The sequence below is a fragment of the Oncorhynchus tshawytscha genome, linkage group LG30 (assembly GCF_018296145.1).
Source record: "Oncorhynchus tshawytscha isolate Ot180627B linkage group LG30, Otsh_v2.0, whole genome shotgun sequence".
Taxonomy (NCBI): domain Eukaryota; kingdom Metazoa; phylum Chordata; class Actinopteri; order Salmoniformes; family Salmonidae; genus Oncorhynchus; species Oncorhynchus tshawytscha.
The window spans coordinates 6,400,954-6,415,025 of NC_056458.1; the positions used below are offsets into that span (position 1 = coordinate 6,400,954).

Here is a 14,072-nt window from a genome sequence, read left to right on the forward strand (position 1 = left end):
AGAGTGACTAATGATTTCAAGTCTGTATGTAGGCAGCAGCCATTCTGTGTTAGTGATGGCTGTTAAAAAGTCTGATGACCTGGAGATATAAGCTATTTTTCAGTCTCTCTGCGTGTACTGACCTCCCCTTTTTGGATGGTAGCCGGTTGAACAGGCAGTGGCTCGGGTGGTTGTTGTCCTTGATGATCTTTTTGGCATTCCAAAGGACTGATGGTTTGCTAAACTAGCAAGTCTGTTTGATAAGAAAAGAAAACATTTTCGTCATTTAGCAGACACTCTAATCAAGAACGACTTACAGGAGGAATTAGGCTTCATAAGTACCTTGCTTTTACATCGCCATTTCTCTCTATAAGAAAAATGATGGGTAGGCCGTCAATATAAATAAGAATTTGTTCTTAACTGACTTGCCTAGTTAAATAAAGGTTAATTACATTTTTTTAAATGAGCCAATATGTAATTTATAGGCCTACAGTTTATTGCATTCAGGGCTATGGAGTGGGTGAAGTATAGTGTTGCTATGTATTTAGAAATTACACCATATGTAGATTCTACTGACGCCACTGAGTATTCCCAACCCCACTTTTCATTGGCACATAGTATACTTTTTTCTCTATAAGCCAATAGGTATTTCATATACAGTGTATTGCAATGGGGACATGTATTTAACTTTGAAAAAATAAAACAATAAAAAAAAACATTTAATGCAATGTCACTTAAATATTAATCAGAGTTCATGTTTAGACAATTATTTTTCAAATATCTTGAATAAATACATGGGGGGACTTTTATTATGAACATTTTCTAAATGCCATGATAGGGAAGTACTTTTTTTTATGGTCACTGACGAGTCGCTGGTAGAAGGATTAGTTACACATATCTTTGTCCAGACTGTAACGTTAGCCACCAAATTTGACAAAATACCTGAAAGGGGACTTCTTAAAAGGTATATTTTGCAGCATTCACCATTTGTATATCATGTGGTAGTTGAACTGGATGCATAAATTTTCGCCCCGAAACTATCTTGCAAGAAAGCTATGGTTAGCTTCTTCTTGCTAGCTAGTTTCCTGGCTGTGGGCGGCTAGGCAGCATTCTCCAGCGTTGCGTGCTGCTAGTTAACAATAATGCACTTACTTTATAGCTACGTGGGGCATACTTGATAGATAATCTTTATTCATCCCGGGTGAAGAGATATTGGGATTCGTTTTTCAGAGCTAAAGATGCGTAGGTAGCTAGTTAATAGCAACTGGCTGTCGAGGCCTTCGGCGAAGGCCCATTCGATGTAACTAGCTACAGTAGCTAACGTTAGCTTGCATCTACGTTGTTCTGGGCTGGTAGACATTATTCTTTCTGTGAGGGATATCAATTGACTTCTAATTAGCTAGTTAGCTATTGAATGATTTAAAGATGGTAATTTTTCAGATACACAGTCGTCGAAGGAGACATCCTTCCCAAGGCTCTTCTTTAGGGCCTACACTTTATACCAGGCTGTATCACTGTTTGGCCGGGGTAGGCCGTCATTGTAAATAATAATTTGTTCTTATCTGACTTGCCTAGTAAAATAACGGTTAAATAAAAATTATACAAAAAATATATAAAATAAAAAACAAACAAAAACAGATTTAGACATCAAATCAAATTATATTTTACACGTGCGCCGAATACAACAGGTGTGTAGACCTTACCGTGAAATGCTTACTTACAAGCCGTTAACCAACCATGCAGTTCAAGAAATAGTTAAACTTTTTTACTTTAGTAAATATTAACACAACAAAATTGCATAACAATAACGAGGTTATATACCGGGGCTACCGTAACTGAGTCAATGTGCGGGTTTACAGTTTGGTCGAGTTAGTTTGTACATGTAGGTTGGGGTAAGTGACTATGCATAGATATTAAAAAGCGAGTAGCAACAGTGTAAAAACAAAGGGTGGCCATTTGATTAATTGTTCAGTAGTCTTATAGCTTAGGGTAGAAGCTGATAAGGAGCCTTTTGAACATAGACTTAGTGCTCCATTACCCTGCGGTAGCAAAGAGAAGTCTATGACTTGGGTGACTGGAGTCTTTGACACTTTTTTGGGGCCCTTCCTCTGACACTGCCTACTATATAGGTTGCCTTAGACATGTTTATATGTTACAACATCAGTTGAAATGACTGAACACCATTTTCCCCCAATTTCAGAATAAACTTCTGTGCCCTGACAGTTTGAGGATGGAGGACAGTGAGGGTCACAGCTCTGAACACCAAGGATCTGGTGATGGTGCGACGAGCACTATGAACTTATATGCCACTCTGGGGCTCTCTCCAGAAGACGTGGATGCTCTGGCCCAGATTCCAGAGAATGAGATCAGTGTGGAGACGTTGCCTTATCTGATAATGAAACTGAAGGCCAGTCGAGCCAAGCAAGAGGAGCAGGGACAGTCCTCCCCAAAGGGAGACAGCTGTCAGGAGGATACAGATGATGGAGACCTTAGCAAACAGGACAGTCCCCCTGCTGTCCCTCGCAGGTCAAACAGCCACTGTGACACTGATTATAGGAGAGCGGAGATTCACAGTCGACCAGAGCGGACTGAAGCAAGGAGAGGTTCCCGTCACACTAGGCCCTCAATGGAAAAACCATCCGACAGCCAGCAAAAGATTCCTTTCTCCTATCAAGTGGATGATTTTCATGGAGTTGTGCCCAAGGTTTACCCACACACATGCTCTCTATGCTTATGCATGTTGAATTCTAATAAGGTAAGCTTTGTTATATTTCAAAACTCCTGCTTTTGGACTGTATATATATTTTTAATCAGAACACTCAACCTTCCACGATGGCAGTAATTTAGCTTAATATGTTTTTGTTTTTTTTCACAGACATGGAAGGAACATCTCAATGGATTACGACATGCGGAGGGCTGTCAAGAACTCTCGCGTCTGTAAGTGTTTTCATGCAAAGTAAAACATTTAGAAAATTTACTATTACAGGTCACAAAATCAATTGAGATATTTTCTATAACATTGTTTTATTTATTTTTTCTTTGTTTTTGTTTTTTTACAGATATCCAGATTGGAAAAAACATGATGCTCGGAAGGAAATGTTAGGGAAAACATGAAATTAAGCTTTACGTTGAAAACAGGCATGTCATGATGTAAAACCATTAGCTGTTCCTCTTCTTACTTAGCACTGTTTATGTTATCTTCCAGGTCCAACTCCATTCCAAGTAGAGATGCTATTTCAACCGCCCAGAAGTCTGCATCAGAAAGACACTATTTGAAACCCCGGGTAATGATGCCCCTTTTGTGACAATATTCTCTTATAAATAGAGCATTTTTAATTCACTTATGTTTATTTGCTTAAAGCTGCATGTTTGAATGTATTTCCATTTTGCTTCAGGCTGGCACGAAGGTGGTGGTCACAAAATTTCCCCATGGCTCTGTTTGTGTAGAAGACTTGATGACTTTGGCTAAGCCATTCGGCACGGTTGTAAAACATCTGGTGTTCCCCTGCAAGGTAAGTTACACAAATTGATGATAAAAACCAAGTAATAAACACTCAACTCTTAAACATGCACTATGCAGAAATTGCTCTGCCATTTCCTGGTTGCTAAAATTAATTGTTCACCTAATTTCAGTGTATGTGAGAAAACAATAAAGTATAGTGTAGAGAATCATTGTACCATCTAAACCTCTGAAATATTTTTGCTTATTCAAAATAAATGTTTGCAGTTCTAATACCAATACTAACCTACTGTATGCTACATACTTAATGAGTGCATAGGACAGGGCGGCAGGGTAGCCTAGTGGTTAGCGCGTTGGGCTAGTAACCGAAAAGTTGCGATTTCGAATCCCCGAGCTGACATGGTACAAATCTGTCGTTCTGCCCCTGAACAAGGCAGTTAACCCACTGTTCCTAGGCCGTCATTGAAAATAAGAATTTGTTCTTAACTGACTTGCCTAGTTAAAGGTAAAATAAATATTTAAAAAATATACAATTAGTTAATTTTAGTATACTGTAAACGAATGCTATTGTTTCAGTTGTGCGTACTAGTGCTTCGCCTGTCTACCGGAAGTTGATGCTATTGCTATGCAACCGCTTGTTAGCATAACAAATGACTAGCTAGACATTTTACGATTCCCGGTGTGTTAGTAAATTCAATCTGGAGAGCCAGCGTGCGCTCTGGTATTTGTAAATCCAGAGCATTGTCAGATTGTCCTTTGTAAATTCAGAGCGTTTTGCTCTGAGGGTTTAGAGCGCACACTGGACGCTCTGGCCGAGGAGTAGGGTTGATCCGTGCGTTCAACGGCAGTCAAGCACCCAAGCTAATTTGTTAAACTTGGCTAGCTACTTCCAGACACATAATGAGAGAGAACCTCAGTCTGACCAGTTCACTCGCCCTAGCAGAGCTGGGTTAGGCTGCTTTTATGTTATCCAGACCGTTGGTGACTGTAACTGCTGCTGGCAACAATTGAATGACACACTTCTTTTGCCGACGTTTACTGATGGGTGTTGAGCGTTCATCAGTTATTCTGCGCTCTGGCACACGCAGACGAGTCGGATCAATTTTTTTCTTGTCACGTGCCAAATACAACAGACGTTCCTTCCAATTTTCTCATCACCTCCAGATACGATACACGCTGGACACTCCTTACCCTTTCCACCTCATTCTCCTTCACCCTAACAGGACACTTCAAGAATTCAGGTGCATGTTCACCTCCACAGTTGAAGCATTTCCCTTCATCTGGCATACAATATTCTTCCCTTCTGCACACGCTTGACACATGACAATCTTTTACATTTGTGAAACTGAAGGGTCTTGTGCACAATCTCTTACAGGGCATCTCATGAATCCTAACTTTATTTGAGATAGTAGAGACTCTTCATCAAAGAACAGTAGCATGGATGAAGTCTTTCTTTTCTCCGTCCACCATACAGGTCAGGCGACGTGGACCAACTATTCCATCGATGTCTTCAGTTATGTCCTCTGCCTTTATGTTTTGCGCCACCCCAGAAATAATCACCTTGCTAGGCGCCCTGCTACAAAAATCCATGCAGGAAACATTCCACTCCGATATCTTAAAACGCTTCTTCTTGCGACTCACCGACTCCAGACTTTCCTCCAACACATTCCAGATTTTCCTGGAGACGTAAACGGATTTCCCAAGTAGCATTGATCCAAAACCCTGCCTCGGACCAAAAACGAGTCTAGTGGTTCCTGTTTTCCAACATAGCTTTGCTACTCTTGTTTCCCTTTTTCTTCGCCACTAACCCACTCATTCTTACTTTCTGTACTATTAGCTTCACTCTACTCAGTTTCCGCCATCTTCCATCCTCAGTCACTCTAGCTTCGCCTTTGGCTGCATATTTTCATTAACAGCCCTAAAAGCACAGAGAAAGTGTACACTGCTTGTATACTTTGTATTTTGGCGTTATATCTCATTTCTATGTGAATTTGGTTGGGTTGCCCAAAAAGTTAAATTTTGTACCTTTAACATTCTCTCTCTCTCTCAATCTGTAGTTGAATGTTTTGGATGATTCACTGTTGTATTTGTTTGTTACAGGGATTCCTGGAGTTTGGTTCTCACAAAGAGGCAGTTAATATGGTGAATCACTTCAGTGAAAAGCAAGCTTTCGTGAAGGGATATAAGTTGAATCTGTACTTGTCACCTATGGTGTGCAGTATTCATGTAAGTGCACCTGCCTGTTAAAAGTTTGAGATTCTGTGTTCTTAATCAGAGATCGCAGTATGAGCTTGTTTTTTCCTTTAGCCGCCAAGGTTGGATGAACCAACAGAAAAACGGCCGACCAAACAAGCTACCAATACAGTGGTTTGTTTTTCCCGCCTACCTCCTGGGAAGGAAAGAGAATCTGAGATTCTTGATCTCGCCAAGATGTTTGGGGATGTGCGGCATTCAACATTTTCAAGTGATCAGGTAAGGTTCGAGCAATATGGAATTGATGTGTGATCAATCATATTCTGCAAATCTCTGATTTCAAATAGACAACAATTATTAAAACAATTTACTCCACAATCTTCATTATGCAGCACCATATTTAGCTTCGTCTAATGAATTCTCCCTTATTCATCTGCAGGCCCTGATTGAGATGGTAGATTGGAAGGATGCTGACATTATGGTGAAGTACTACCACTCCAACCCCCTAAAGATCAGTGGAAAGAGTGTCAAAGTATACTTGTCACTGAAACGCCTGAGGTAAGTAAGAGTCCTTCAACTGGGGCTATTGCGGCCAGACCGATTTTCCTGTGGGACTCATCAGGAAGTATGTCTCAGGGAAGTTTACCTCAATGGTTTTTGCCTTGTAGAGAAAGTCCTGACTCCACCACATCCAGAAGAGCAGATTCCAGTAAAGGCCGCAGCAGCAGACACAAGAGTGAGGAGACTAGCAAGACCTCAAACTCCACAAACAAAGAGAAACCCAGTACAGGCAAACAACCTGCCGAGGAAGTGATGGAACAAGGAGAAGGTCAACAAAGCACCTCAGAGGAGGTCAAGGAAGTGGTCAAGCAGGACATCGAGGAGATGGTCAAGGAGGAGGACGTTGATTTGGAAAACAAAGATCTGGACGAAGAGATTATCCAGGTGGAAGCTAAACAAAGCTTGTTAGATGACGAGGTTGGTGCTGGTGTTGATACTAAAGACCCTGCTCCTTCTAAAAGTGCCTCTCTGGTGGCTGATTCTAAAGATAAGGGGGAACCCGAAATCTCAGAACTTTTGGCAGACGATACCTTGGAGGATTGTGACATCAAGGCCGCAGATGATCCAGCTCTGTGTGATGCTGACGTCTCAATGGAGAACATGGTGGAACAGGAGAGCTTTCAAGAAGATGTAAGAAATTCTTGTCATTCATATTTGTGACCGGAACCAACAAAAGGCTTATTGTTCCCAGAATTGAAAATAAGTTTGTCAAGTAACCAAGATGTGGGTTCCTAGCAATGGCTTCTTAAAGCATGTGTGCTTCAACTCTTCAACTTGGTTGAAGTTCTGGGAGCATTCCTGAGAATGTAGTTTGGTTGAGTGAGATCCTCCACTGATCAGTTGAAACAGATGTGGCCATCTATTGCCTAGAACCACTGAAATCTGGCAGAAGTTTCAGTGGCAAATAAAATGTATCTGACACTTCAGATTGAACCTCGTCAATCTAGACAAACAGTCAAGATGTTTTCTGTGACTCATGTCCGCAATGCCCGGTTTGACTCATGGCTTGTTGGAATATTGAGTTTGCTTGATACCATAGCACGCTATTTACAGTGCCTTCAGAAAGTATTCATGCACCTTGAACTATTCCACATTTTGTTGTTACAGCCTGAATTTAAAATGTATTACTTAGTCTCACACATCTACACACAATACGCATTATGACAAAGTGAAAACATGTTTTTATAAATGTTTGCAAATTTGTTTAAAAATTAAATACATATCTAATTTACATAAGTATTCACACCCCTGAGTCTGTTAGAATCACCTTTCTGGATAAGTCTCTCAGATTTTCACACCTGGATTGTACAATATTGGCACAATTATTTAAGCTCTGGCAAGTTGGTTGTTGATCATGGCTAGACAGACATTTTCAAGACTTGCCATAGATTATGAAGCAGATTTAAGTAAAAACTGTAACTAGGCCACTCGGGAACATTCCATTTTGTCTTGGTAAGCAACTCCAGTGTAGATTTGGCCTTGTGTTTTAGGGTATTGTCCTGCTGAAAGGTGAATTTCTCCCCATGTCTGTTGGAAAGCAGACTGAATCAGGTTTTCCTCTTGGATTTTGCCTGTGCTTAGCTCTAAGCAGTGCCTTTTTATCCTTAACTCCCTAGACCTTGACAAGGATACTCATAACATGATGCCTCCACCACTGTGCTTGAAAATATGACGTGGTCCTCAGTTAATTTCTTTGCCTTATTGCAAACAGGATGAATGTTTTAGAATATTTTTATTCTGTACAGGCTTCCTTATTTTCACTGTTATTTAGGTTAGTATTGTGGAGTAACTACAATGTTGTTGATCCATCCTCAGTTGTCTCCAATCACAGCAATTAAACACTGTTTTAGTCACCAATATTCCATGGTGAAATCCCTGAGCTATTTCCTTCCACTGAGTTAGACTGGGTGTATTGATACGCAAGTGTAATTAATAACTTCACCATGCTCAAAGGGATATTCAATGTCAGATGTTTTTTACTTTTTTTTACCCACCTACCAATTGGTGCCCTTATTTGCGAGGCATTGGATGACATCCCTGGTCTTGGTTTGAAATTCACTGCTCGACTGAGGGACCTTACAATTATCTTTGTGGTGTACAGAGATGGGGTAGTCATTAAAAAAAAGTCCATGCAAGTTATTTGACATGTTAGGCACAATTCTACTCCTGAACTTTAGGCTTGCCATTAAGGTTAAATACTTATTGGACACAAGACATTTCAGCTTTTAAAATGTTTTATTTGTAAAAAAAAAAAAAAATGTGTAAAACCATAATTTCACTTTGACATGGGGTATTTTGTGTAGGCCAGTGACACACACTCTAAATGTAATCCGTTTTAAATTCAGGCTAACACAACAATGGATAAAGTCTAGGGGTGTGAATACTTTCTGAAGGCACTGTATGTAGGCAATGTGATTTGCTCAGGGGCTATTAATTCCATCAGTTTTATGAGTGCCCTACAAATCAGATGGAGATCAGCTTTGAGACCCATCTCCTTACGTTCCATGGTTTAATATCAAAGGTTATAGAGCCATCTCTGTACAAGCTCCAATTTGTTTCCAGAAAACCTAGACTGACAGTAGTAATCCAGAACAGGCACTTAATCGCTCAAAAGTCAGCCAAACATTGTTGAACTGCATTGTTGGTTAAGGGATTGTAAGTAAGCATTTCAAGGTTAGGTCTACACCTGTGTTTGGCACATGTGACAAATACAATTCGATTTGATCAATTAGACATGCTTATTTGTTCAGCCTTAGTATGGTTAAAACCTGGCCTGACCAAGAGGTTTGAATAACTTTGGATATTTAAGCTGTCAATGTCAATTGTAATAGTGCAGCCACAGAGTTCACTTCCTAGCTTTGTGACATGGATCTTTATCATACTTCAGTTCTATTGAATACAGTTTTGCATACTTTTATGTTCAGTGTTTGAAATGCAATGACAGTTTCCCATTGCAACCTCACATATTTGTGAGATTCGTAATGGTTTTGGTGCAGCACTGTGGACCTTAACTCAAATTCTTTAACTTATTGATGTTGTGGACTTATTTCCAACAGGACAATATGGATGACATGGATTTCCCTGAGAATATGGATGACTTCGTTACATTGGATGAACTTGACGACAGTACTGGAGGGGACACACCGCTGGGTAAGCAATGAATGATCTAAAACATTCTTACTTGGCAGCAATGGACAAAAACAATTATTACAGTTATCTAGCCTGTGTGGATAATTTCCAGATAATTTATAGTAATAATTACTTTTTGTTTTTATTTGCAGAGTCAAAGGATGCTTCATGGGTTGGTATTTCTCCATATCAAGTAGTTGGAATGTGTCAAACGTGTAGAAAAGTTGTTTTTATTGATAGCTGGTTAAAATTGTTTTCTACAGGATGGAAAAGTTGTCCAAATTAGCCCAATTAGAAAGGGCTATGGAAATGTGGAGGTGGCCCTATTGAAACTGGCAGAGCGGGCAAACGTGAAAGTTGTAAACCATTCCATATCCTTCCTCAGACAGGAGGTATGTTCATAATTATGTTACTTGCAGATATATTATTTGGGGATCAGTGTTTTATTTTGTATGGTACTTATCTAGTTTTCTTCATGGGATGGAAATGTTGTCAAAGTAACAGTGGTGAATAATTTGACATTCATGTAGTTCGGCATACAGGAAGGAGTTTATTTACTCAACCCCTGATTTGTGCAAACATTTGCTGCCTTTGTTTTTATGATATAGCTTTTTCTATATTTTCAGGCATGGTTGGAGCTTGAAACTACCGAGGAAGTACGTGAAATGGTGAAATTCTACAAAGGAAAAGGACAGTTGTTGAGGAAACATGTCAATGTTAGCATGTGCTTTTCACGGAAAGAGTTGGAGGTGGGTTTGGTGTCTGTTAAATGGTGTAGTATGCGTTATGCATCTGATGAAAGAATTGAGTTGCAGTGCAGTCAAAGTATTCAGACCCATCGACTTTTTCGACATTTTGCTACGTTACAGCCTTTTACTGAAATTAATTCAATAGTTTTTTTTCCCTCAAGTACAACACAATACCCCATAATGACAAAGCAAAAACTGTTTTTTAAAGTTTAAAAAAAACTAATTTAAACCAAAAAAATGAAGTCACATTTACTTATGTATTCAGACCCTTTACTGAGTACTTTGTTGAAGCACCTTTTGGCAGTGATTACAGCCTCAAGTCTTCTTGGGTGTGACGCTACAAGCTAGGCACTCCTGTATTTGGGGAGATTCTCCTCATCAGATCTTCTCAAACTCTGTCAGGTTGGATGGGGAGCATCGCTGCACAGAGCTGTTCGATCGGGTTCAAGTCCGTGCTCTGGCTGGGCCACTCAAGGACATTCAGAGACTTGGCCTGAAACCACTCCTGCGTTGTCTTGGCTGTGTGCTTGGGGACATTGTCCTGTTGGAAGGTGAACCTTCACCCCAGTCTGAGGTCCTGAGTGCTCTGGAGCAGGTTTTCATCAAGTCTCTGTACTTTGTTCCATTCATCTTTCCCTCGATTGTGACTAGTCTCCTAGTCCCTGCCGCTGAAAAACATCCCACTAGCATGAATCTGCCACCACCATGCTTCACTGTAGGGGTTCCTCCAGACGTGACACTTGGAATTCAGGCCAAAGAGTTCAATCTTGGTTTCATCTGGACTGAGAATCATTTAGGTGCTTTTTTGCAAACCATGCTGTCTCTCATGTGCCTTTTTCTGAGGAGTGGCTTCCATCTGGCCACTCTACCATAAAGGCATGATTGGTGGAGTGCTGCAGAGATGGTTGTCCTTCTGGAAGGTTTTCCCATCTCCACAGAGGTCTTGGTCACCTCCCTGACCAAGACCCTTCTCCCCGAATTGCTCAGTTTGGCTGGGCGGCCAGCTCTAGGAAGAGTCTTGGTGGTTCCAAACTTCTTCCATTGAAGAATGATTAAGGCCACTGTGTTCTTAAGGCCACCTTCTTGGGATGCTTCAGAAATGTTTTGGTACACTTGTCCAGATGTGTGTGTCGACACAATCCTGTCTCGGAGTTCGCCAGACAATTCCTTCAACCTCCGCTTGGTTTTTGCTCTGATATGCACAGTCAACAGTGGGACCTTATCTAGACCGGTGAGTGCCTTTCCAAATCATGTCCAATCAATGGAGTCCACCTGTGGTAAATTCAAATCAAGTTGAATAAACATCTCAAGAATGATCAATGGAAACAGGATGCACCTGAGATCAAATTTGAGTCTCATAGCAAAGGGTCTGAATACTTAAGTAAAATGTATTTCAGTTTATATTTAATAAAATTGCAAACATATCTAAACCTGTTTTTGCTTTGTCATTATGGGGTATTGTGTATAGATTGAGGGGGTGTTTTAGAGTAAGGCTGTAACATAACAAAATGTGGAAAGTAAAGGGGTCTGAATACTTGCCAAATGCACTGTATTATAAACTAAACTACAGACCTAGTCAATATTTGTGTAATGTGACTTTGTTTCTGTCAATATAGAGTCCTAGTGGGAGATCCATCTACATTTGTATGCTTCCACTCCAGAAGTACTCTGACGTCTCTCTTTTACGACTTGCCCAGCCTTTCGGGAAAATCACCGGCTATAATTTGAACTGGCGTCATGGAAAGGTAAAGTTTCACCTGCCCATTTTTGTTTTTCTATTAATAAAGGACTTTCACATGGATGTTTTTTTTTTTTCAGTGTTATATCCAGTTGGAGAGCGTGGAAGCCGCTCAGAAAATGGTGAAGTACTTCCAACGTCCACACAAGTTCTACGGGACCCTGTTAAGGGTCAGTTTGTGCAAAAAGGGAGACTCCCTAATATACTGGTAAATAGTTTTAATGACCCTAAGTATATGCAGTAGAGTATATGATAGAAATGATAGTTAGACTAAATGGAATTTGAAGACTGGATACTGCATTCTATGTCCACTGCCAGTTCAATTGATTGGAATTTATTGGAAGAATATACAGCCAAAGAATAATCTGATAAAGAATGTTGTGATCTATGGTTCAACTGGACTGTATGAGGGCTGTGTCTAAGTACACTTTCATGATGTAGTACTCCATGACATATTCTGCCCTCCTGATACAGGAAGCCTCCAGTCAAATATGAGCTGTGGTTGGCCAGTCAGAAAGACAGAAGATCAAGAGATCATCATGGAGATGAAAAGACTAATGGCCAGTCAGCCAAAAGCCCCTATCCAGAGGTGAAAGATGGTTATTGCTATGTTTTTGTTTCCTTAATTTAAACAAGGTGAAATATTGCCTTGTTAGTTAAATGCTAGCTGAATATTTATGTATTTAATTTTGGCATGTCCGTGAACAATCATTTTACAGTTACTGGTTATTCAATAAGTAATCAGTTGGTGTTGGTCTCTCAGGCTAAGTAGAAGAAATTAGTCAAATACATGATTGTGTTTGTATGGCCAGGATGTCCAGAGCCCTGTGTCTGACAGTGAGGGGGTCTGTGGGGACCCTGAGGGTGTGGAAGCTCTCCCAGAGGGAGAGGAGAAGCAGCAGCAGCAGGAGAAGCAGCAGCAGCAGGAGAAGCAGCAGCAGCAGGAGAAGCAGCAGCAGCAGGAGGAGCAGCAGCGGGAGGAGGGGGAGGAGAAGCAGCAGGAGGAGGGGGAGAAGGAGGAGGAGGAGGGGGAGAAGGAGGAGGGGGAGGGGGAGAAGGAGCAGCAGCAGGAGGAGGGGGGAGAAGGAGCTGCAGCAGGTGGAGGAGAAGCAGCAGCAGGAGAAGAAGAAGAAGCAGGAGGGACCTCTGGGTCCTTATCAACCTGACAACCCTGTTGGTAAGATGCTAGAGAAACTGACTTATGTTTGTGTGGCTGCCTATTTTTATTATCAGGTGTGACAGGGATCTGCTTAAGAGCTTTTAGTGCCATATTGTGATAACAACCCTTTCGCTCTCCTTTTAATTGCAGGGTTAGATTATCTGGTGCCAAGGACTGGATTCTTCTGCAAGCTGTGCAACATCTTCTACAACAATGAGGAAACAGCCAAATCAGTCCACTGTAGCAGTGAGGAACATTATCTGAACCTTAAGGTAATTCTCAACTATGACAAGTCAGTCTTATGAATCATACTTTGGTGTGGTGTTTTTGTAAAAAAAAAAAAAAAAATGTTCACCTTGGAGGCAAGAACACATTCTCAACATTCCCCAGGCTTCACTGTTAAATGTTAATTGTCGAATATTCATCAATTTCAAGAGAAACCTTGTTTATTTAAAGCTAGTATCACCTGTGCTTGTGGAATCTCGACCATTTGGAAAAATGAGACTTGGATCTGTTTTAGCTGTTCTTGGTAATGGGTTAACATAGATAATGCATTGAAAATGTACACTGATTTTGTTCTCTTTCAGAGAAAGATGGATAAAGAAACAGACCTTATCTGATTGAAGATTGTTGTCCCCTTGTAGTCTTCCCAGAGGAAGGCCGTTTTAGTATAAACATTTCTGTCCAGTTTGTTTTTAACATTCCAGTCTTTTTTGTTACTGTTAACATCGTTACCCATTTGAAATTAATTAATGCAGCCTATTACGAAATGTAGTCCCATTCTGTGGTTAGGAATAGTACGTGGATTTAGTTTCCTCTTATTGAATAAATAAATGTTGGACTTGTTCTTTGACTTCTGCTGTTACTTTTGTCACCTCTTATGGCTAACATTTACTCTGAACCTACTGCACTTGACAGAGGCCTATGGTTGTTTATGGTCACCTGTCATTTATCAAGGACATGTGACACCTGTCATTTATCAAGGACATGTGGACAGGTTGGCTTGAACTACATCCCATCATAATTTGCCATAACCCAGAGAACCATCTGGTGCTTGACTGTGACAGCAGAGCTGGCTAAGAAGATTCACCCAGTCTGTGGCAA

At 40.6% G+C, this 14,072-nt stretch overlaps 1 protein-coding gene across 1 annotated transcript; it reads left to right on the forward strand.

The window, feature by feature from the left end:
• The first annotated feature begins 818 nt into the window (after positions 1-818).
• On the forward strand, positions 819-13,815 carry LOC112228181 (matrin-3). Its single transcript, XM_042309707.1, has 21 exons — positions 819-943; positions 2,203-2,734; positions 2,855-2,916; positions 3,039-3,077; positions 3,185-3,263; positions 3,375-3,491; positions 5,540-5,665; positions 5,747-5,911; positions 6,072-6,190; positions 6,301-6,823; positions 9,250-9,343; positions 9,475-9,494; positions 9,586-9,714; positions 9,949-10,071; positions 11,688-11,816; positions 11,890-12,017; positions 12,284-12,398; positions 12,622-12,786; positions 12,860-12,986; positions 13,119-13,240; positions 13,556-13,815. The coding sequence occupies exons 1-21, from the start codon at positions 834-836 to the stop codon at positions 13,586-13,588; spliced, it is 3,057 nt and encodes a 1,018-aa protein (XP_042165641.1). The 5' UTR covers positions 819-833; the 3' UTR covers positions 13,589-13,815.
• Positions 13,816-14,072: the final 257 nt, after the last annotated feature.

Bases quoted from the DNA above. Each gene is read 5' to 3' on its own strand.
- LOC112228181 (XM_042309707.1), top strand. From the start codon at position 834: ATGGTCACTGACGAGTCGCTGGTAGAAGGATTAGTTACACATATCTTT. The intron at 6,824-9,249 runs GTAAGAAATTCT...TATTTCCAACAG, and splicing joins AGGAGAGCTTTCAAGAAGAT to GACAATATGGATGACATGGA. The intron at 9,715-9,948 runs GTATGTTCATAA...CTATATTTTCAG, and splicing joins TATCCTTCCTCAGACAGGAG to GCATGGTTGGAGCTTGAAAC.